The sequence below is a fragment of the Micromys minutus genome, assembly GCF_963924665.1.
Source record: "Micromys minutus genome assembly, chromosome: 27".
Taxonomy (NCBI): domain Eukaryota; kingdom Metazoa; phylum Chordata; class Mammalia; order Rodentia; family Muridae; genus Micromys; species Micromys minutus.
Window position 1 is genome coordinate 22,732,285 of NC_137962.1, and position 22,949 is coordinate 22,755,233.

General features: G+C 49.4%; 1 protein-coding gene across 1 annotated transcript in view; it reads left to right on the forward strand.

The window, feature by feature from the left end:
- Positions 1-368: 368 nt before the first annotated feature.
- Positions 369-22,949, forward strand: part of VDR (vitamin D receptor) — a gene marked incomplete at its 3' end in the record, with an annotated part of 30,790 nt that continues 8,209 nt past the window's right edge. The window contains exons 1-6 of the mRNA XM_080939219.1: positions 369-424; positions 3,619-3,766; positions 12,027-12,157; positions 18,934-19,118; positions 19,352-19,460; positions 22,176-22,347. Of these exons, the coding sequence (XP_080795345.1) occupies positions 3,621-3,766; positions 12,027-12,157; positions 18,934-19,118; positions 19,352-19,460; positions 22,176-22,347 (743 nt within the window). The 5' untranslated portion in view covers positions 369-424; positions 3,619-3,620. The remainder of the gene's footprint in view (positions 425-3,618; positions 3,767-12,026; positions 12,158-18,933; positions 19,119-19,351; positions 19,461-22,175; positions 22,348-22,949) is intronic.

A 22,949-nucleotide genomic window follows, 5' to 3' on the forward strand; every position in this document is an offset into this window, starting at 1 on the left:
AGAAGGGAGAAAGAGATGGGACACACATCCGGGAAAAAACAAACACACTGGAGGACCCCACCAACCGGGACTAGTCTCACCCAATTCTCATTACCACCCTTGTTTCTTGCAACAGTTTCAGGCTGCTTGCCCTCTGCCTTGAGGGACAGCCACTCTGATTGCTACCCAGTTCCTCCTCATCCCTGGCAGCAACAGCTCCAATGTCCCCAGAGTGGCTTTCTCCCTGTTTTTATCTCAGGACCCAGTTCCCCTGGCTAGTCTTGTGCGGCATGTCGGGCTCCTTAAAGGACCAGTTGGGAGATCAAGGATACCTTAGGTAAAATGTCTCCCCTTGTTCATTCCAGAGTTCTTTTGGTCGGACAGATCTGTGAGACTTCCCAGGAAAGCACCCTTGGGCTCTCTCGACTCACCCCTGCTCCTTCAGGTAGGTGTGTTCTCAACAACCACAAGCTCCCTAGCCATCTCTCTGTGTTTGAGTGACAAGGAGGAGTCACTGCAGTGTATTGGGCAGAAGGAGGGAACGAATGCTGCCCAATCTTTGCACACGTGGGACCCATAACAGCAAAATCTGTGGCTGCGACTCTGGTGTGAGGGATAGGGTGAGAGCTCCCAGTCAGTGGGGTCCTCTAGTGTATTTGATCTTCCTGGATGTGTGTCCCATCTTCTCCCTTTGCCCACCCTTGTTCTCTGCCTGTGCCTCCTAGACTGTCTAGTGTCTAAAACTCTCCAGTCCTGAGCCTCCTCTGCGGATCTGGATTCTGGTGATGTACTGGCTTCCTAGTTGCAGTAATGACTCCAGACAGAGATGGCTGTTCTCTCTAGGTCTCTTGCTGCCAGATCTTGCCTTTCTGTCCATCCAAGTGCCATGGCTCCTGGCCCCATGCCAGGAGACCCGCTGGGTGTGAAGGCAATGCCTCTCCTATGGTACAACTGTTCCGTGCCATGCCGTGGCCCGAGGCTCCCTGCCGTGGCCCCGTGGCTCCAGCTGGCTTACATCGCAGCCTCTTCAGTGAGGTCATGTGATGTTGGACTCACCTTGTTGGACCGAACTAACTGGTATTCTTCCCCATCTCCCATTTAATTCCCTTTTCCTACAAACCCCACAAGATGCTGGGATCCAAGGTGACCCCCAGCTCTGTAGCAACACGCTGGTGCAGCAGCATGCCCAGTGACCTGGGGTAAAACCACAAGCATCCCAAACAGCTTCTCCCATTACCCCATAATGATTCGAGGCCCTGAGATCCTTGCCCACATCTTAGATGCCTGCTCTGTTCTAGAATCTTGTAGGAGTCACCCTGGACTTGGAGTCACCCTACAGGCATGTTCAACCTTTTAACATTGCCAGCCACAAAGTTCATGCTTGAGAGGCACACAATTAAGCTAGTAAAAACCATCACACACACACACACACATATCTTAGGTTTTAAGTAAGTTTACAACTTCGTGTGGGGCTACATTTAAGGCTATTTTTGGCCACATACGGTACACGGGCAACAGGTGACACACAGCTGGGTAGAGATGATACTGCCTGACACACCCTTTTCCTCTTATTTTTAATTGGTTTGAGATTTAATAAGTATTTCCGGGGCTGTTGGGATGGCTCAGAGGGTAAAGACACTGGCTGCCAAGCCTGACAATCTGAGTTCACTCTCTGCGACCCATTGGTGGCAAGAGAGAATCCACCGACCCTCACCCTGTCTTCTGACTTCTATGAGTATGCCACAGCATGTGTGCAGCATACATGACCGCGCCCCGCCCCGCGACACACATGGAGGCATGCAAAACAAATAAGTAAACGTAATCTTAAATTTTACAAAGGGAGCTTTCGGTTATGCATAGGAGGGCACACAGAGCATTCTATCTTAATTGAAATGGAATGGATACCTGCCACTCAAAGAAAGGATGTTGCTCCTACATGATGCTGTGTGTTCCTGTCCACTGGCAGCTTCATCTCTTCGGGGATCGTTCTTGTTGTTATTTTTCTTTTAATCAAAGTGTGCATATGCATTATATCTATGTATGTGTGCATGCGCCTGCAGGAATCAGAATTCATAAGTATGAAACTAGCTGCAAAGGAAGCATCAGCTGTCTCACTCTTGTTATGTAACTGTTCCCAGGGATAGAGACACAGAGAAGCCATCTGTGTCACTCTCTTTTGGGAAAGACAGTGCCATACCCTTGCTTAGCTGATCCCATCCTTCAACACCAAGCTCTTTGTGACATTAAAAACAAAGTGTCTGTACCATACATACATTTGCCAGTAGAAATAGATGTTAGTGTGCCTCAAGGTTGGGACTTCTCTAGGCTTTCCTTGGGGAGACGTCATCTCCCTGCTGCCTCACAGCTAGTGTTGGGGGGTGGTGTTGGGGTGCAGTAAAGTCAGACTAATGAGCTTTGAGATTCCACAGGCCCCAGAACCCCTCCTCTCTCACCTACTGTACCTGAGCCTGGAGCAGAATCAGATGAGTATCCTCTCATCCCTATCTGAGAAGCAGGTGCTCACCCCTCATCCCTATCTGAGAAGCAGGTGCTCACCCCTCATCCCTATCTGAGAAGCAGGTGCTCACCCCTCATCCCTATCTGAGAAGCAGGTGCTCACCCCTCATCCCTATCTGAGAAGCAGGTGCTCACCCCTCATCCCTATCTGAGAAGCAGGTGCTCACCCCTCATCCCTATCTGAGAAGCAGGTGCTCACCCCTCATCCCTTTCTCTCTTGACCCACTAGTCTCAGATAAGAGAGGCCACTCAGACTTGTAATGGCTCTGAGAGGGCTCACAAGAACTGAGAGATTGAGGCCAAGATCATTTTAGGGAGACCTGAAGTGTCGTAGAGTTGGCTCTGAGCCTCACAAGAGTCAGAGGCAGTAAGCAAAGCCAGGGGGCCAAATTTACTAATGGAAAAGAAAGGTCAGCCATTTCTGGAGAAGGGCGTACCAGCGTTCCCCGTCTCTCCCTTTTTCTCAAGTGTGCAGTCCATGTCTAGCCGATAATGCCCGCTTATAGAAACCATCTCTGAAAACAAAATTAGCTAATTGGTCATGACTCACATCGCTCAGAAGGACATCCAAACTCACACAAACTGCGCCGGAAACAGAAATAGAAAGATGCCGCTAAGGACACAGGGCCCCCGGCTGCCTGGCTGCAAGGAGCAAGCCCTCTCCGAACAAGAGCTTGGGTTTCTGCACCATTGCTCTTCCCCTGTTCCTTTGAGAAGCCACGCTGAGTATGACCCCAGCTCTGATCAGCCTGTTCAAGTCTGGATAGGAGCCTATGCCAGGGGCTGCGCACACATTTCTTCAGATCGCCCCCAAAAGCAGACCATCTCTCCTAATGGGGACAGCGGGGGGTACAGAGATGCCCATGGTCTCTCCCAGGGGAGCTGTCAGGCATAGGGTTTGAATGCAGTGTGACCCTGAGCCTTGTTCTTTCCGTCTTGGCGAGGACAACCGTGCAGCAAAGGCTCCAAAGAAATCCCATTTTACCCTATCTCCAAGAAAGCTCTCTGTCAAAGAACCCCCCCCCCCAACTTTCCACCCAGGGAAGGTGGCCGGTGGTTGTGCTGCATCTGGCTCTGGCATTGACTCTTACCAGGGCTGTGGCCTTCCTGCTGTTCTTACAGGGATGGAGGCAATGGCAGCCAGCACTTCCCTGCCTGACCCTGGTGACTTTGACCGGAATGTGCCTCGAATCTGTGGAGTGTGTGGAGACCGAGCCACAGGCTTCCACTTCAACGCTATGACCTGTGAAGGCTGCAAAGGTTTCTTCAGGTGAGTCCCCTCTCCAGAGGGAAAGAAAAGAGAGGAGCCAGCCTTTCCCTCAAGAGGGCCCCTGTGCTTTTGAAGGAACATGGCGGCTCTCCCTATTCCTGTAAGCAACAGGGTCTTTTCTCTTTAGATCCCGCTTTGTCCTCTGACCCCTCAGAAACTGCCTTCCTGCGGTGGTTATTTCTTTCCACCAGCCCTTGAACCCCTGCACTGAGCTACTTGTCCGTGGCCTTCGAATGAACCTCCTCCTTGCTGAGGGCTGCAGCTTCCTCATTTAGAAGCTGGCTATGTCTTGGGGGAAGCCCCTAAATCTGGCTTTTCTGCTTGTCTCTTCACCCCTCTAAAGTCTCCCACGGAACGAGAGAGACTGTAGCCTTCGATGGTTTCCAAACCTGGTCTGTGCTGGGCTCTTCACCCATAGCCTGCTTTACCCAGGTGACCCAGTGGCAGCTTCCTAGTCAAGGTCAGGGGTGTCCACTATTCCTGTTTTGTCAGTTGGGGCCAGGGTCTCCTCTTTCTTTCCTTTTAAATTAATCTTCCCTCATATATTACATCCAGACCTCAGTTTCCCCTCTCTCCTCTTCTCCCAGCCCCTACCCCCTCCTCCCCTTTCTTCCTGGTCCACTTCTCCACTGGTTCCCTTTAGAAAATAGCAGGCCTCCCCGAGATAGCAACCAAGCGTATCAAGTTCCAGTACTCTTCTGTGAGCCCAGGACTGCAGGCACAGACTGTATGTGGGCAGCACTGGGAAGGTCCAAAGATGGCCTTAGGCAAAGCCGGAGATGGAGGGGGGCGGTTAGGAAGGATAGGAGGAGGGGATTCGGGAGGCAGGAAGTTGGAAAAATTAGCTTATAGTGGAAAGAGAATGTTCCAGAAGTAAGACTGCAGGTAGGTAGGCAAAAGAACCGGGCATTGTCAGGAAAGGCAAGAGCAATCGAGTTCAGAACCAGATGACAAGCTCAGCCTGGCAGGCCGAAGTGGTCGGAAGTGGTATTTCAGCTCACCTGCTCTAAGGAGCGAGGTGTGCGACACTCCTCCATCGAAGGGGTCTGACTCACCAACCCTTTACTTAGGAGCCAGTGTTCCACAGCCTGGAGCAATTTTGATCTCTGGGCACTAGGGTTTCTGTTGGCGCTAATTACCTCTTTGGCCTGGCACAGGCCGCCCTCTTGGCTTACCAGGAAGCTGCTCCCTAGTTAGGGAACTGAACCAACAGTGTCATTGGCTGTTGTGTCGTAGTCACATCTGTCAAACCTGATGGCACTATGAAGCCCACACTGCTGCAGGGTAGGTCTTCCAGAGTTCAAATCCTGTGTGCCAGGTGCCACCTGGACTCCTTGCTGCCACAGCAGGTGGATCGGCCGCCTATGGCGGGGTAGAGAAGAGTCTGGGTGCACACTGAGGCCAACACTGTCCTAAAACTGGTCAGGAGCACAATGAATGTTATCCGTGTCATCATTGTAATTCCCATCTTCCTTAATTGTTCTGAATGGCCCTGTGTCTCAGCAAACTGACTCTACACATGTGCCCACAGCCGAGATGTATTGAGATAATATGCAGAAAAGAACTTTGGAGGGCACAGAATAACAGGGTGGCATATGGCTTGGCAAGCCACATAGGCCAATGCTCATGTCCCTTGGTGGAATCTTGCCCAATGGAAGTTTCTGCAGTCATCTCCCACTACCCACCCTGCTGTGTTTCCTTTCGAGCTCACCCCCCCCAAATTTACTAGACGTAAACCGAGGAGCTTCCACACCTGAGACTCACTAGAGATTGTGTGCCACCATCTCTAACTACGAGGCTCCAACAGCTCTTGGAACTGTCTGACTCGTTGACAGTATCCTACTCCCAAGTCACCTTGCTCTTCCTATCTGCCTTTCCCCCTGGGGCCCAGCAATGGAAAATGGAACCCTAAGGGGTGACTTGGTTGATCAGGATATAGTGAAGGTCTCTTTCTCACTAGAGAAGATCTGACTCCGATACACTTGACTGATGTCCCCCAGAGAGATCGATCACTGGGACTTTCCTTAAATTACATTTGGTCTATGAATAAATTCATATAGGCACAGGTGATACTCATTGTGTGTGAGTCCCGTCTTTGAACATGTTCCCAGCTGCGAAAATTCACCAGGATTGATCCTCACCACACCTGGGTTGTCCTTTATGGATGGCACAGAGCTGAGTCACCTGGCACACCCCTCAGGAAAGGCTGGGCAAGAACACTATGCTGCTTTCTGTCCTGTCTCTCACTCTACACAAGCAACTTTATGTTTTTGTCATCCCTCCCCCGCCCCTGTAGACCTGGAGAGCATGCTAGACAAGTGCTCTGAACTACCTTTCCCGCCACAGCGTCCTTTTAACTGTCTACCTACCGACTTACTTCTGTGTTGTCTTTTCTTGAAGTTATTTTTTATAGTTATTGGTGGTTTTGTCACTTAAAATGGCTCCAAAGGTTAGTACTAAAGTGTTGTTTACGGTTAAAATTTGAGAAGCCATGGTGTGCCTTGTGGAGAAACCACGTGGGTTGAGGTAAATTTCACTCTCTCTGCAAGCGATACAGTTTGTTGGAAGCTCATTGCTAATAAACCAACCTGGTATGTATTTCAACAAGAAGACTTTAGAAGGAAAACATACATAAATCAAGATGGTGGAAAATGTTGTAACTCAAAGCTCACAGGTGACAGTGCAGCATTCGAGACTCCAGGGTTTACAATGGCTTCAGAGATAGATCACAGCTCCTGTGGTGACAAGAACTGGGTGCATCCTTTCTCCTCTACCCAGTTCACTTAGTTGCCTGAATGCTCCATAGACGTATATGTGCCTATACCCCAAGAGGCAGCTGGCACCGTCTCTGTGTTAGACACAAAGACTCGTGAGCCCAAGTTACAGGTCTTCAGGAGCCTCCCTCTTTCACATCATGGCAGCCATGGGGAGGATTTTTGCCCTGGGCTACTCCCAAGCCCAGAGACAGGCTGTTCTTCAACTGTTAGTGTTTGGTTTGGTTTCTAACTACTGAGACACTAGTTATGGTGAGCCCAGCAAGTCCAAAGCTCAATCAAGTCCAAGGGTGATTATGAAGTTTGAAGTCTGGGTCATGGTTTGGTTGTTAACAGTTAGGAGTTAACAGTTCAGTGCTGGTCAGTGCCTCCCACGGACTGTGTCCATGTTCTATGTATTTCCTGTTCTTCTAGAGAACACAAACACCTCAGATGATATTTATGGTGTAAATAAAAGGTCTGCAAAGTAAACTTGTGGATGCCCAAAGTGTCTTGACTATATATATATATATATATATATATATATATATATATATATATATATATATATATATATATATATATATATATATGGAGAGAGAGAGAGAGAGAGAGAGAGAGCAGAGCATAAGAAAATTCCAAAAGGTGACAATATGTAGAGCAACCTCATAAAAATAATAACTATAATGGATAATCTATATGTTGGTGTAGATAGATTTCTACTCACGAATGGCTCTGTCTAAGGTCTGTTGTAAAAACAAAGGCATAAAAGACAAAGAAGACTGTCCCAAGGATCCTCTGATGAAGAAAGAGATCAAGGTTGATGAGGAAATTCCAGAGGGGGTCTTGGAAGCTGGATTGAGAGACAGTTCATTGTCTCCTTTTCACCCTCCCCCATCCTGTTAATATCTATTGACAAAAGTCTTGTGGGCTGAGGTTGTAGCTCAATGGTAGAACGTTTGAATATCTTGTATGAGGCCCTAGATTGAACCCTGGTCCTGCAATCAAACAAGCAAACAAACAAAAGCAATGTGAAGCTGAGTGCTGTGAACTCCAAAAGAGAGAGAAAGAATTGTTTTCATTTGCTGGCCCCATTGTCCTCGGTGGCCTTGTTGATTATGGGTCTTCCAGAGCACAGTGGGTGAAAGGCGTGCGGGTGAGCGTCCAGGAACACTGGGTGTGTTCTGCTTTCAGGAACATCGCCCGTTCTTTCTAGCTCTTCTAAGAATTTACTCTGTGAAGGAAGCAGAGAAATGGGGAACCGTTCAGCTGATTCATACACAAAAGTACGTTAAACGAAGTCGAGCGGGTAGAAGAGATGACCTTCTGTGGGCACAAGTCAGTGACTCACTAGGAAGTCACTGCTGCAGACAAGAACTTTGTCCAGGTCAGCCCTCCCTCTGCCTATGCTGCAAGGTGTGGATGGCTGTTGACAGATGGCCCCAAGAGTCATGTGCTTAAAGGAAGGAGAACAAAACATGGAAGGGAAGGTCATCAGAAGAACTGTCAAGAGAGACAGCCACACAGATAAAGAGAAGCTTCCATTCCCTTTTGGCCACTGTTCTCAGCATCTTTAGGAACTGATACTGTAGGGATTGGGGTGCTAATCTGAGCTAGCTGCATGAGTTCACTGTCATAGCCTGGGGAGCTGGATGCTATCCCTTCACTTGCAACCCATCCTGCTAGGGATGGCCAATCACCCAATCTTCTTCACCTCAGGGGAGTCCCTCAGGGGGCCTCTGCTTCTGCTCTTCTGTTGGGAAGGCATGTATTTGATTGTTGCTCTGTTTTTGAACGAGAGGTGATAGATTCATGACGGAGAGCCTAGAGCGTAAGACCAGAAGCTTGGGAATCCCACAAATCTTAACCACATTAAGTTGTCATTCTTATTAACTATGGGGCATTAAGCAAGTTCACTGCCTTCACTATGTCTCCTGGGCATTGGGGAGAAATGTCACATGTTGGTGAAGAAGACTCTTGGGGATTATAGCTACTATGGCTCTGTTGTAATATCTAACTTTCTGAAACACTTTTCTCTCCGTCTTTACTGTGTTGGCTTAGATACGTGTGACATGGGTTAGCAGGGATCTCTGGCAGGGCTGGAAGGACAGTTGTCTTAGGGTTTCTGTTCCTGCACAAAACATCATGACCAAGAAACAAGTTGGGGAGGAAAGGGTTTATTCAGCTTTCACTTCCACATTGCTATTCATCACCAAAGGAAGTCAGGACTGGAACTCAAGCAGGTCAGGAAGCAGGAGCTGATGCAGAGGCCATGGAGGGATGTTGCTTACTGGCTTGCTTCCCCTGGCTTGCTCAGCCTGCTTTCTTATAGAACCCAGGACCACCAGCCCAGGGATGGCTCCACCCACAATGGGCGTGGCCAGGGATAGCACCACCCACAATGGGCTGGGCCCTCCCCCCTTGATCACTAGTTGAGAAAATGCCTTACAGCAGGATCTCATGGAGGCATTTCCTCAGCTGAGGCTCCTTTCTCTGTGATAACTCCAGCTTGTGTCAAGTTGACAGGAAACCAGCTGGTACAGCAGGAGAGGCTCAGGATAGAAATACTTAAACATCAGATGAAAAAAAACTTCAGGCTGAGCCAGTGGGTCTTCCCTTCAGACAGAGGCTCTGGAACTGGACTGTAGTCACTGCCATGGCTGTGGCTCAGGACATCAGGGGAAACAGCAGGCAATATAATAATGCTTTTGGCCCTCTGCTGGTACCTGAAGAGTGAGCTGGGGCATGACGTCAGCTTCCGGGGTTTCGGGGTCTCAAGGGAACGAGTGAAATTGACAGCCTTCAGTCTCCTTTGCACTCCTGGTCTACCCACAGGATAGGTGTCTAGCAGGGGCACTTAAGGGTCCGTGCCTTCTGGAAAGCAGTGCATTGGTCTTGGAAGTTAGATGAGCATCTGCTAAGAATCTATCAGTATTGCTGCAAATGGCCATGTCAGGCGCCTTGTTTCGCTTTACCCAGCTCTGCCGGGCTGTATTTGACAAAGAGAACTGGTCTATATTTAAGGTACACAATGCATTGTTCTCTCCCCTCCCCTCCCCCCTCTGTCTGTCTGTCTGTCTGTCTCTCACACACACACGCACACACACACACACACACACCATACTGTGAGCTGAGGTAATTACAACTTAGGTAATGTGTTCCTGATCCCACACAGTCTCTCCTATCTACCGCTCCACGCAGCCCCTGTATCCTGCCCAGGCCCCGAGATCTCTAAAACGTAGCCACAGTCAGAACTGAGAGGGCACTTGACACCATGTTGCTGGCAGAAGCCACCCGCTTCTCAGCCTGAGGCCCTGGCCCCTGGAACTTTATGTTTGTGTGAACTTCTTGTCTCTCTTATGTTTTGATGAATTGGTCTCTGGCATGAGAATTGGTCAGTGTCCTCTCTAACCCCTGGCTTTCTAGAAACTGTCTCTATATTTAGCCTGGTTGCGCCACCCCCCCTCCCCGTCCTCTTCCTGGACTAGGGTATAATTGCCAACCAGCCAGAGAATGACAGGGTTGGGACTCAGAAGTGACAGAGGCACTGGGCTCCTGTGGAATAGAAGGCTCTTGTTTCTCAAAACCAAACCAGCTCATAGGCAGTTGGCTTTGGGAAGAAGGCAGGGTAGGGTGCGGATCTACAGGACAAAGCCCAGAGCCAGGGCGGGTGACTCCGACTCCTTGTGGGCCGAGACTAGATGACAGCCACATGTCTAAATGCCCTTAGAAGGTGGGAGGACAGAGAATAAAATGGTCTCCAAGCCAGTACAGGCCTGTGACCCAGAAAACGTCTATATTAAAGGAAACACACCTAAAAGGCCAGCTCTGAACAAGGAATAATGGTGTGTGTGGGGGGGGGTTGTCAGAGAATGAGGCAGCCAGTGATCTCTCTGTGGCTCCTAGAGCGTGATGTCAAAATGTCATCTTCACAGACACCATCCCTCCCCCTCCTCCCGGCTCAGTATTTAGAGGAACTCAGGAAGAGCTGGTTACCATACCTTAAAATAATTATTATAATTTAAAAGTTCCACAAAGGTACAGGCCGATTCTTGTGTTTTGAAGATTGGGACGACACTTGGGGACGGATGTGGTGTGAGCAACTCTGTCGCATTCCTGCCTCCGTGACTTCCCTGTCAGGACAGACTGTGACCTGGGCCTTTCTCTCCGAAGCTACTCTTGTCACAGTGTTCTGTCACGGCCACAGTCCCTCACTGGGGATCATAGGCAAGACCTCAGGAGCCTGAGGAAGGACAGATAGGCCTGGATACTTCGCCTGGTGTCTAAGGTGCCCTCTGAACCACCGGGGACTGCTCGAGGCTTTGTCATGCTGCTCTGAAAGGCACATATAGGAGTGCGTCTTGGCCCTGTGGTCTGAGAGGGTTCACAGCCAGGACTCTTAGCTAGACGAGATGGTGGGTGGAGAAGAGAACAGCCACGCTAAAACCTCAGACAAAATGCCTAGTTGTGAACAGAAAGGAAATGAGAATTTGCTCTGAATTAGAAACATCTGGTCTTCCTGGAGGTTTAGAGAGCCGTGGGCATTTGTGGTAACAGGTGAAACCCCAAGAACCATGTTGGGGAAGGAGAGGAAGGGAGGGCACATGGCTGGTGTCCTAGAATAGAGCGATGTGGCAACTCTGATCTCATTCCTGGGTTAGCGCTGACAGTTTCCCAAGTTGCTCTTGTATTCTGCTGTGCAAAGGACTGCCCTTGCAGGAGAGGTACATACGCAAAAGTTGAAAGCTTCTTGTCCCCACAAAGGTGGACACTGGCACGCCACCCAATGTCTCCCCTGGCGTTTACAAGGAGAGGTGGGGGGGCAGGGTTAGACTTAAAGCCTCCCCATCCCCAATAGCCTGGCACCACCCATGTTCATCACAGCCCTAGCTCTGTGGCTGCCCCCTTGGGTAAGATGTGTTGTCAGCGGAGGGTACTAGAGCCAAAGTCCAACGCCAATGGAAGGCACTACCTTCCTTCTGGGCGGCTGTGCTGGGACCAGCTGCCTGGGGCTGTCTGATTGAGGCTCAGCTTTACTGAGTTCTTTGAGTTTCTAGCACCAAAAGCCAAGAAGATAGAAGCTGAGCCTCAGATCCCTAAGACTCTCCGACCTGGGGCCTTAGTTTCTTACAGAAGAGTTTCTTAACCTCAGCAACCCCATCTGCTAAGTGAGGTGATCACACCAATAGCCTTTCGAGTGGATCCAAGGGTCTGAACGTTGGTAGTAGCCACAGGGCCTCGCTCTTGTGTCTTTTGCCCACCCATTGGTGAGTCTGGTTGTCTGAGGGCTGTAGTTGTCTTAACCTCCATATTCCAATGACTGTGAACTGCTAGGTTTTGGTTGGTACCACCTAGTTCAGGGCGGGACTCAGGGTCCCTGAGGGTGGCCTGAGGGAATAGAAAAATGGACATCTGAGGGCTTTGTAGTTACAGCCCCTGGAGGCTGTCCTTGGGACTTGGGAGCCAGAAGGTCAGCAACTCAGTGCAAAATTGTGCTGTCCCGGCAGGCGGAGCATGAAGCGCAAGGCCCTGTTCACCTGTCCCTTCAACGGAGATTGCCGCATCACCAAGGACAACCGGCGGCACTGCCAGGCCTGCAGGCTCAAACGCTGTGTGGACATCGGCATGATGAAGGAGTGTGAGTGTCCAGGGGTCAGGTGGGAGTGGGGCGTGGACCTGTGGCCGCAAGATGGCGGTGGTTACCTTCACTCGGGTTTCTCCACAGAGCCCCAAGGACCCTGGAGCAGGGCAGGGTATGGGTGAGGCAAAGAGGGTCACAGCGCAGTTTGGAACACATCAAGGGGTTGTGGGTAAAGAGAGAACCTGTATAATTCAGCAGATGCTCATATGGGCCCCTGAACTGGAGCATGGGCACTGGGTTCTCACGGAAAGGCCCCGCACTTTTAATCTGTTCCCTTCCCACAATGCTGCACTCAGACCCCCATACCCTGGCTCCAGGACATAGCCCATGTTCTGCCAAGCTGTGGGCCTACAATCACTCTCTGAAACCCCCTGGGCTATGGGAATGGAAGGAAGGAGGAAGAGGTTAAAGACCAAGACATGCCGGGAACAGACCAAAGTCACAGAAGACAGAGGATCGTTCATGGGAGCCATGAAATACAGTTGCTAGGAAGCAGAGGCCGAATCACCTTGGCCCTCCTCCCACACTAAGGCTTCTCCCACCTGATCCTAGCTCCCAGCCAACACTGGCAGCCCTGGAGTTTCCAGACCTTGGTTGCTGCTCTTACCACAGGAGCATGCAGGTCTGGACATGTCTTTGCTGCTACCTAGTCACTGCCCTGCCCCACCCCTTGTGTTTATACTGGAGAGTGAGACTAGGAGGCCCGAGGCTGGCTAGGCACTCTCAGACATTCTTAGTGGGGCCTGGTCTGTGCCTTGTGCTAGGTGAGCACACAGGCGTGCCCTGCCTCTGTAGGGCAGGACACCCCTTCAGAGAAGGTTCCTTCATGTGCTGAGGTCCCCGCCATCCAAGATGGGCTCTGGGTTCCATTATTGGACTCAGTGAGATGCTGTTGCTCACTCTTGAAGATCCCCCGAGATCCAGAAAGGACGAACACCAGGACTAAGATGGGAAAGCAAGCTAGCAGTTGCCTGGGACTGTAGTTCAACTCAAGAGTCTTTCTTTTTTAAGATTTACCTATTTATGTATTTATTTTATGTATGTGAGTACACTGTAGCTGTCTTCAGGCACACCAGAAGAGGGCATCAGATCCCATTACAGATGGTTGTGAGCCACCATGTGGTTGCTGGGAATTGAACTCAGGACCTCTGGAAGAGCAGTCAGTGCTCTTAACTCCTGAGCCATCTCTTCAGTCCCCGAGACCCTTTTCTATATCCCCAGGAGCTCCACAAGTACTATCCCAGCCCTCAGGTCCCCAATCAAGAGCCCCCATCTAAGATACAGGATAGCTCACGATGGTGCCAGCCAGAAGTAGAGAGCCTCCTTCAAAGCAGCTTTGGGCCTCATCTAGGCCCTCCATGAAGTCTCACTCACATGTCCTGTCTTGCCCTCAGTCTGGTGTTCCCAGCAGGGAGCTGTGTGGAGCTGTAGACAGGAAGGAGGGGAGGCCAGAGATCCAACTAGAACAGGACCATTTCTCAGTGCTCTGGAGAGAAGTGTGTCCCCAAGAGATGCAGTTCCTGTCTTGGATGACCCAGTTTTGTCCCTGGCTTAGAACCCTCCAGAACTGACTCCTGCCCTGGCTTTTGTCCCTCAAGGCTTTGCCTCTCAGAAACTAGTTTCAAACACTAGGAAGGGCACTATATACCCAGTCTCTCTTCTAGCCAGTGCAGGGAGCTGGTCCTTCTAGGGAGTATGGGAAGCAGAGGAGCTTAGACAGGTGGCAGAAACCAGTGTTTATTGACAACCAGCTGCATGCCAAATACTGCAGTGAGAACACAAGTTTTCTTCTTAAATTCTCACAGCCCCTAAGCATGTGAATATCACATTTTTTTTAGAAGCTAAGAAAAGTCAAGAGGATTACCCTGTTATGCCTCTGGGCTGACACGATACCGTCATTTATACTGGCCTAGGTCTGGCCTGTGGGCTCCTTCCTTGGGAAGCTGCTTAGGCACTACCAGTGAGTCTGAGCTTATTTCTCGGGCATGCTCTGCCTGGAGCCCTAAGGAATAGCCGTAGGAGAGGGTTGTCCCTCTAAAGATTCCTTCCTCTGTCTTCAATTCCTAGAATCCAAAACCTCTGCTATAAGTCGGTTTCTTATTCTTGCTGTTTTTGAGATAGGGTCTTGTTATGCACGCTCGGGCGAGCCTCAACCCTCTGCTTCCGGGTCTTCAATGTGGAGTTGGGTTCTTGCGTCTTCCTACATCTGGCCAACTTTAAGCTTTAGGGGTGCGTTTATTTCCTCCCCTATTTCCTGAAGGTTGACACAGCACCAGGGATGTAGGAGGTGCTCAGTAAATGTGTTAAGTGATTGTATGTCAGCTCGCACTATGCTTCTATCTCCAGAACCTCATCGGTCTACATAGACCAGCAAGCTTAGCCTAGATCCGATACTGTCTGTGTGACTCATTTGGCTTTGTTGAATGGGGAACACATTTTACATGCAAATAGATATACAAGGCTATTTCATGTCCCCCCAAGGGATCCGCAAGGAGGAGACAGTGGCAGACACTGATGGTTCAATGTCACTCATTGCAGAATTCACCAGAACCCGGCTAGGTTTCTGACTTCACTTCAGAAGTGGCCAGCAATAGGAACGTCTAAGTGTCAACTCACCAGGAAGGTTGTTTTTTAAAGGCTGGAGAGGTTAATAAGCCCTCAAAACAAATCACTTTACAAATGGACAACAGTGTAAGTGAATGTGTGAAAGGTGTGTGGTTGTCCCAAGTCGGTGTTGCTTTGTGGTGGCCCTGGACGGGAACCAGCGAGTCTCAGATTTCACCTGAGCAGACGGGCCATGGCTGCAGATCAATGAGAGCAGTTGGGAAGACAGATCTTAAAGATTAACTTTGAACTTTCGATTATTCATTCATTTGTTTCTTTAAACTGGGGCATGTCTCAGAGCACACGTAGAGAGGTCAGAGGGACAACTCTGGGAGTCAGTTCCCTCCTTCCACGATGTGGGTTCCCAGTACTGAGCCCCAGGTCACCAGGCTTGGCAAGCCAGCCCTGGCCTTTCCCACTGAGCTACACCGTGCCACTGAAAGTTGCTCTGAATCTGCTTTGCCTTCTTCCAAAGAAGTATAAAAACCACTGACAAGCTTTGTCCCTTTAATGGTTCATACTCTTCAGTTTCGCCTGGGACTTTGTGTCAGGACTTCAAGTCTGAGAGACAGAAGCCCCTGAGCTGCTCAGCTGGGTTCAGTCAGAGGCAGAATGACTGTGGGTATCGCCATTCGTTCCAGACCCAGACCGGCCAGGTCTGAACGCTGGCTCTACCATTGTTAGCTGAGTAAACTACACACCTCTCTGGGCCTCCGTTTTCTCTTCTGCAAAGTGGGGGTAATGATGACAGTTACCTTAAAGGATTGGCGTATGTGAGCCAAATATGTCACTCATTATCCTGATCTTCTCATCACGTCAAACTTGATCACCAGAAATTCTAGGTCCCAAAAGATCAAAGCCGGGTGTGATGCTGCTCACCCAACACTCAGGAGGCAGAGGCGGGCAGATCTTTGTGAGTTTGAGGCCAGCCTGGTCCAGATAGGAAGTCCCAGGACAGCTAGAGATACAGAGTGAGACTCTGTCTCAAAAGAAAAGACACATGGGGTTGGAGGGAAGTCCCAGTGGTTAGAGCACAGAGGCTCTTCCAGAGAACAGGTTCAATTCTCAGTATCCACGAGGCAGGACTAACTCTAACTATAGTTCCAGGGGATCGACGCCCTCTTCTGGTCGCTGCAGGTATGTGTGCGATGTACAATGCAAGAAAAACCACTCCTAAATTATAAATAATAATAATAAATAATAATAATTTTAAAAAGAAAGGAAGCCATACTTCTAGAAGCAAGCACCGATAAACAGAGGCAATAGGTAACCTAGCAGAGATGTCAACGGAACCCAGGCAAAGACCACGGAGCATACAATTCTAGGGCTATGCCTGAGTCTGCAGAGTTTGAGGGCATCATCTGAGAAAAGCTTATGGTTGTTCAGATGGCCCCTTACAGATCAGCCTGTTTGGGGAACATTTTGATCACAAGTGTTTACATTGAAGAGATCGGCTTTAATGGGCTATTCCGTGAACCTGCGTGCTATGGGTACGGTTCCTGACACTTCGGAGCAGAGTCAGCCTGGTGCAGCCCTCTCTGGCCTTCTCTGTGCTGGGAAAATGACTTCCATAGTCACACTTGTGAACACACTCTGTGCTGCTGTGCTTGACACTTGGTGTCCGGAGCTGGAGGAGTGGCTTAGCGGTTAAGGGTACCAACTGTTCTTCCAGAGGACCCAGGTTCAAATCCCAGTGCTCACATGGGAGCTTGTAACTGTAAATCCAGGATGACACGCCTTCACAGATATGCATGCAGGCAAAGTACCAGTGCACATAAAATGCAAATTCATAAAATTAAAAAAAATCGAAAGAAGACAGTTGGTGTTGGACTACTTGGCAAACTCTGCAGCAGTGATCCCTTGCAAAGCTCTGTAAAGGGACAGAATTGTAAGCCATAACCCTTGTCCTTTAGCGTCCTAGGCTCTCGAAAAGAAAGCCACGGGTTTCTTGTTTCTTTGTCGGTGTTTGTTAAAACCTGTATGAGCTATGAGTCTTCAAGAGTGGGACTCAGGCACCTGTGTAGAAAACACTAATTACACAGGAGTGAGCGCGCTCAGAGCCACTCGGGGCAATCAAGAAAGGCTTCCTGGATGAGAGGGCAAAAAGCTGGCCACTTGGGAAAAAGAAGAGAGCATACATAGTTGTCGGGTAGAGAAGGCCCCCAGAACAAGTGTAAGCAGGCCGTGTTTACCGCTCTGCAATGCCAACACGCCTAGCACAGAAGCTGTGTCCAAGGAGGAAGTGGGAATCAGTTAGGAAGAAGCCGGATCATCAAAGGCCTTGACTTCTATTTGATCCTGGCAAACGGTGAGGATGCTGAAGGTTCTAGGGAGAATGACATCACAGGGTCCTGGAAGGGCTACCAAAATCTGTCAGGTTCACCAGCATGCCTGAGCACCCGTCTCTCCCTCTGCCCACCCTACACACGGGCAGGAGAGACCGGACACCTGACCATGGTTCTGCAGGTCATGACCTTCGGGCCTTTCTTTCCTTGGGATGCTCCCAGCCTCCTAGCTCCTTTTCTCCCAGCCCTGCCTGACCTCCTAGGGGTTGAGTAAACACCCTATGTGGGAAGAGGGTTGGCAGCTCTTTGGGCAGATGAGTCAGCCACCTGGGCGTGGCTTACTCTCAGTACTGTTCCCTGTCTGTCTGTATACCTTGGGAAAGGAGACTCTGTCTTTCCCAAATACTTCTCTTTCCGGCTATACCTGTAGCTTTGATTGTCCCCTCTGGCCTACCATAGGTACTACTCCAGCCCCGTCCCCCCATTGACTGCTCTTGAATCTCTCCTTCTGGATGAGGGGCTGAGGTCACTGGACTTTTCCAGAAGCCCACGACCCAATTACTCTCTGGTTCCAGTTCCTTCTCCTGCTCTTGTGAAACTCCTCAGCTCTGTAGGCAGATGCCCTGGCAGCCGGAACGCAGGGCGAGTAGGTACAGGCTAAGGGCCCTAGTGCCCACTCCAAACGTCAGGATCTGCAAGCCCTGGCCAGGCGGTCTGTTTGCCTGGCTGCTGCGCCAGGCATCCTGCTCCCACCTGCCCTTGCAAGCAGCTGCCCAACACAGCGTGTCAGGCACCATTGCAGAAACCCCTGTACTGTCCTGCAGGTGACATGGCTCTTCCGTGGACAGTTAGCCAAGTGGAAAGGGTGCCCCAGACTAGGGGTATGGGGCTCCAGTCTCCAGGGATTCCAAGAGGGCTCAGAACATTCTGCTGTACCAAGACTGGAGGACAAAGACATTGTTTTGCAGAGAATCAGAGGAGCAACGTCTTCTCATGTTGATTAGAATAGAGCAGATGGGGATGGAGAGGTGGCTCAGTGGTTAAGAGCACTGACTGCTCTTCCAGAGGTCCTGAGTTCAATTCCCAGCAACCACATGGAGGCTCACAACCATCTGTAATAGGATCTGACGCCCTCTTCTGGTGTGTCTGATGACAGCTACAGTGGACTCACATACATGAAATAAATAAATTAAAAAAAAAAAAAAAGAATAGAGCAGATGGCTAAGTTCCACACGGGGTTCTTCACAGGGGTCTGCTGAGCATCTCACTCCCAGTACAAGAAAAAACCTAGTCACAGAGCACGAAGCATGGGCAAGGACTGGCATTTAACATTGTGCCAGACACACATCCGTTTTTCAAGGCAGGTTTGGGGGATGGTTTTCTCCTTCTCCATCTTTTCCTTCTCTTCCTCCCTTCCCATCCTCTCCAATAAAGAGACCTTGGAAGAGGCCATATGCCCCAAACTGCTCACTTTTTACAAGCAAGAGAAGAAAGGAAGAAAGAAAGAAAGAAAGAAAGAAAGAAAGAAAGAAAGAAAAAAAGAAAAAAAGAAAGAAAGAAAGAAAGAAAAAGAAAGAAAGGAAGGAAGGAAGGTAGGAAAGTAAGAAGAAAGAAACAGTCCAGAAAGTCTGCTGTTTTCCCAAGGTCCCACAACTGGTCCTTGAGAGTCTCGATTTCCGGCTACCAGACATTGTTACTCTCTAACCCTTTCCTCCCCCACACACCTGCCCTTCTGCTGTAGAAAATGACATTTTCCTTCATGTTAAGGTATTGGAGCTAACGTGGCAGCTAGGTACCAAGGAGCCCGTCCCGGTCCTTTTGTAGTGGAGGAAGGGTTCCTGGAAGTTTGGGCCATGACTCTGGACTTCCTGTCTTGCCCCACAGTCATCCTAACAGACGAGGAAGTGCAGCGGAAGAGGGAGATGATCATGAAGAGAAAAGAGGAAGAGGCCTTGAAGGACAGTCTGAGGCCCAAGCTGTCTGAGGAGCAGCAGCACATCATAACCACCCTGCTGGACGCCCACCACAAGACCTACGATCCCACCTATGCCGACTTCAGGGACTTCCGGGTATGTCCGTCAGCCCGTGGCTTGAACCAGGCTAATGGCAGATCAGGTGTAGCCCAGGCCCCAGGAAGCAGGGATGGAAGGCTGGAAAGCAGGGAAGGTTCAGAGGCTGAGCTGCCCTCTGTGAGCCCTTCCTCTCCCTGCAGACCTTCGCTGAAGCCTTTGCTCTGAGAGGCAGGAGAGTGGCCCTAGAATAGGGACCTCTTTGCCAAAGACCACCCATCTTTGTCTTCCAGCCTCCAATCCGCCTGGAGGGAAGCACAGGGAACTATTCTCCAAGGCCCACGCTCAGCTACTCCGGGGACTCCTCCTCCTCCAGCTCGGATCTGTACACCCCCTCACTAGGTAAGAAGCACTTACCTAACAAGGAAATGGGGTTGTGGGGTAGTAGAGCTCACCCGCCCTGAGGCTATAGGGGTAGAGAAATCTCCCATTTGCATCCTTTGTGTGGCATAGGGTTCTCAGTACAGCCTTAGTCAGGGTTTCTATTCCTGCACAAGCATCGTGACCAAGAAGCCAGTTGAGGAGAAAAGGGTCTATTCATCTTACACTTCCACATGCTGTTTATCACCCAAGGAAGTCAGGACTGGAACTCAAGCAGGTCAGAAAGCAGAAGCTGATGCAGAGGCCATGGAGGAATGTCACTCACTGGCTTGCTTCCCCTGGCTTGCTCAACCTGCTTTCTTATAGAACCCAGGACCACCATCTCAGGGATGGCACCACCCACAATGGGCTGGGCCCTCCCCCCTTGATCACTTACAGCTGGATCTCATGGAGGCATTTCCTCAACTGAGGCTCCTTTCTCTGTGATAACTCCAGCTTGTGTCAAGTTAACACAAAACCAGCCAGTACAGCCCTTCTTTCACAGAAAGGGGGTTGTGAAGAGACCAAGCTGGGGTACTGGCTGTAAAGATGAGCCTTCTTGGTCCAAGCTCAGCCTCTGAGCCAGACTCTATCCTTGACTTCCTCCCTGGAGGGACCTGGAGTCAATATTCAGTGTTTTGGTCCTGGACTCTTTGGAAGGTAAAGTTGATGTAGGGAGACAACCAATGATGTCTTTGGACAACCTGTTGTCTGCTACTCCTGAGAGTATGGCACACTGTACATTTCTGCTTTTGGCCCTCTTACACATCCACCTCTGCCATCCTGCGTCATTCATCCTTCCGAATTCTGCCCTGCCCCCTCCCCTTCTACCTCTCAACCAGCCCCGGTGTCCTCCTCTTAGCGCCTGGAAGAAGGCAGGGATGGAACCCCCACTATGTGTGATTATAGCCTTCAGATACTAGACCTCTAGACTCACGGACACACATGTGCATGAGTGTGTGTGCACCACACACACACACACACACAGACTAGAAGTTTTATAACTTAAAACCAAAGTTTTAAAAGACTGAATGGTATTGTGAATTGTAATAACAAGTCAAAAGCCCCCTACTGTTGGATGTCTAGATTGGTTCCTAGTCTTCTAGTTTTTCTCTTGGGTAAGTATTTATTCCAATGTTTTTTTCTTATGATGAATGCATGGAAGCAGGGTTACTCTACACATAACTATAATATGCTTATCTATGTCTATCTGTCTGTCTGTCTGTCCGTCTGTCTGTCTCTCTCCCTGTGTCTCTCTGTCTCTCTCTCCTGTGTGTGTGTTTGGGAGCCCTCAATCCATGGGCAACAAGTTCTGCTTTGTCATGTTCAAGTCACTACAAGGTACAGAATATCTACATTTTCCAACTGTACATTGGAACCAAATATAAACTTGATGCTGGTATTTATAAAGATTGAAGCATCAAAACAAGTCTGTGTGTGTGTATGTGTGTGTGTGTTTGGGCACACAATCACTGCACCCAGATGTTAGAGGTAGAAAGCAGATCCCTGTGAGTTCAAGACCACCCTAGTTTACATAGTGAGTTCCAGGTCAGCCAGAGCTATAAATTAAGACTCTGTCTATGGGCTGGAGAAATGGTTCAGTGGTTAGAGCACTGACTGCTCTTCCAGAGGTCCTGAGTTCAATTCCCAGCAATCACATGGTGGCTCACAACCATCTGCAATGGGATACTCTGGTCTGTCTAAAAACAGCTGCAGTGTACTCACTTAAAATAAATAAATAAATCTTTTTTAAAAAGTTTTAACAGTCCAGTCCATCCATCTATCGATCTCAGTTCATCCATCCTCAGCCATGTCTCCACCTCTTGAGAACTAACTTGACAGGCACACACGACCACACCCAGCAGCTAGAGGCTTTTCCCTCCAAATTTCAAATTGCTTTTTTTTTAAAGATGTATTTATGTTACATATACACTGTCTATCTCTTCATGAATACCAGAAGAGGGTGTCAGATCCCATTACAGATGGTTGTGAGCCACCATGTGGTTGCTGGGAATTGAACTCAGGACCTCTGGAAGAGCAGTCAGTGCTCTTAACCGCTGAGCCATCTCTCAGCCCTCAAATTGCTTTTTAAGTTACCTGCCCAACTACACTTCTTCAGTAGAATCCATCACTGCAAAAGAGTTTTTGATGCTTCAGTCTTTACAAATACCAGCATCAAGTTTATATTAGCTTCCAGTGTACAGTTGGAAAATGCAAATATCCTCTACCTTGTAGTTACTTTTTCTTTTCTTTCTTTTTTTGTCTATTCTTTATAGCTTCAGTCTTCTTTTTTTTTTCTTTTTTTTAATTGGATAGTTGGTGTGTTTACATTTCAAATGTTATCCCCTTTCCCAGTTCCCCCCATTCCCATCCTCCCTTCCCCTGCTTTACTTTGTAGGGGAGCTTATTGCCCCATGGGCTGAGGGGTCCCAAACACATTTTTTCAGCTGAGATCAGTAGGAACTGCATGCTTTGCAAAGTTATATCTAGGAAGAATTTTTTTCCTGAGTATCTAGGCTCCTTGGATTGAATTTACTCCCTCACACAGTTAAAGTATGAGATGGGGAGAGACACGGAGAAGGGCTAGGGAGGAACAGACCCTGAGAAAAGGCAGTCACCATTGTCTCCTCAGCTGACTGCCCAGAAGGGCCTGGTCTGGGTGTCCTTAGTATTTCTGCCTTTCCTCCTCCTCCCCAGACATGATGGAACCACCGGGCTTTTCCCACCTGGATCTGAACGAAGAGGACTCTGATGACCCGTCTGTGACTCTGGACCTGTCTCCTCTCTCCATGTTGCCCCACCTGGCTGACCTTGTCAGTTACAGCATCCAAAAGGTCATCGGCTTTGCCAAGATGATCCCAGGATTCAGGTAAGAAGCTCTCCCCGTGTGTGAACTGTCAGAATCCCATTAGGACCTAGAAGGTGCTTAGCAGCTTTCCACTGCTTCCTCTAAACACAGCCTCAGGCCTACCTCAGAGGGCCTAACCAGAACCCCTGGACCAGGCCAGGACTAGTCTTCTGTACATGTAGTTGTCCAGCATGATGTTGAGAGCCAGTCCCGAGAGCATCTTCTTTGCTCACCTTCCGGAGAATGAAACAAAATCCCACCAAGGTTTCACGACCTCCTAAGATCCTTTTAGGATGTCAGAACCAGCCCAAGGACTCCTGGTTCTTACTCAATTCCTCTGGCTTGCAACTAGCTCTTACATCATCCCTTTAGACCCTGCATGTGCACAGTGAAGACAAGGTATAGGACTCCTGGACTTGGGAAGGAATTCAGGAATCCCAGGGAAATGGCGGCAGGTTCACTGGCATACATGACCCAGGCATTCCTTCCTCAGATCTGTATCAAAATATCATCTCCTAATCATACTAAACCTTCTTACCAAAAGAGGTAGATATGAAGACTCTACCAGAGTAGGCATTTTTCTGTACAGGCTCGTTCATTACAGATTTTCCCATTTATGTCAC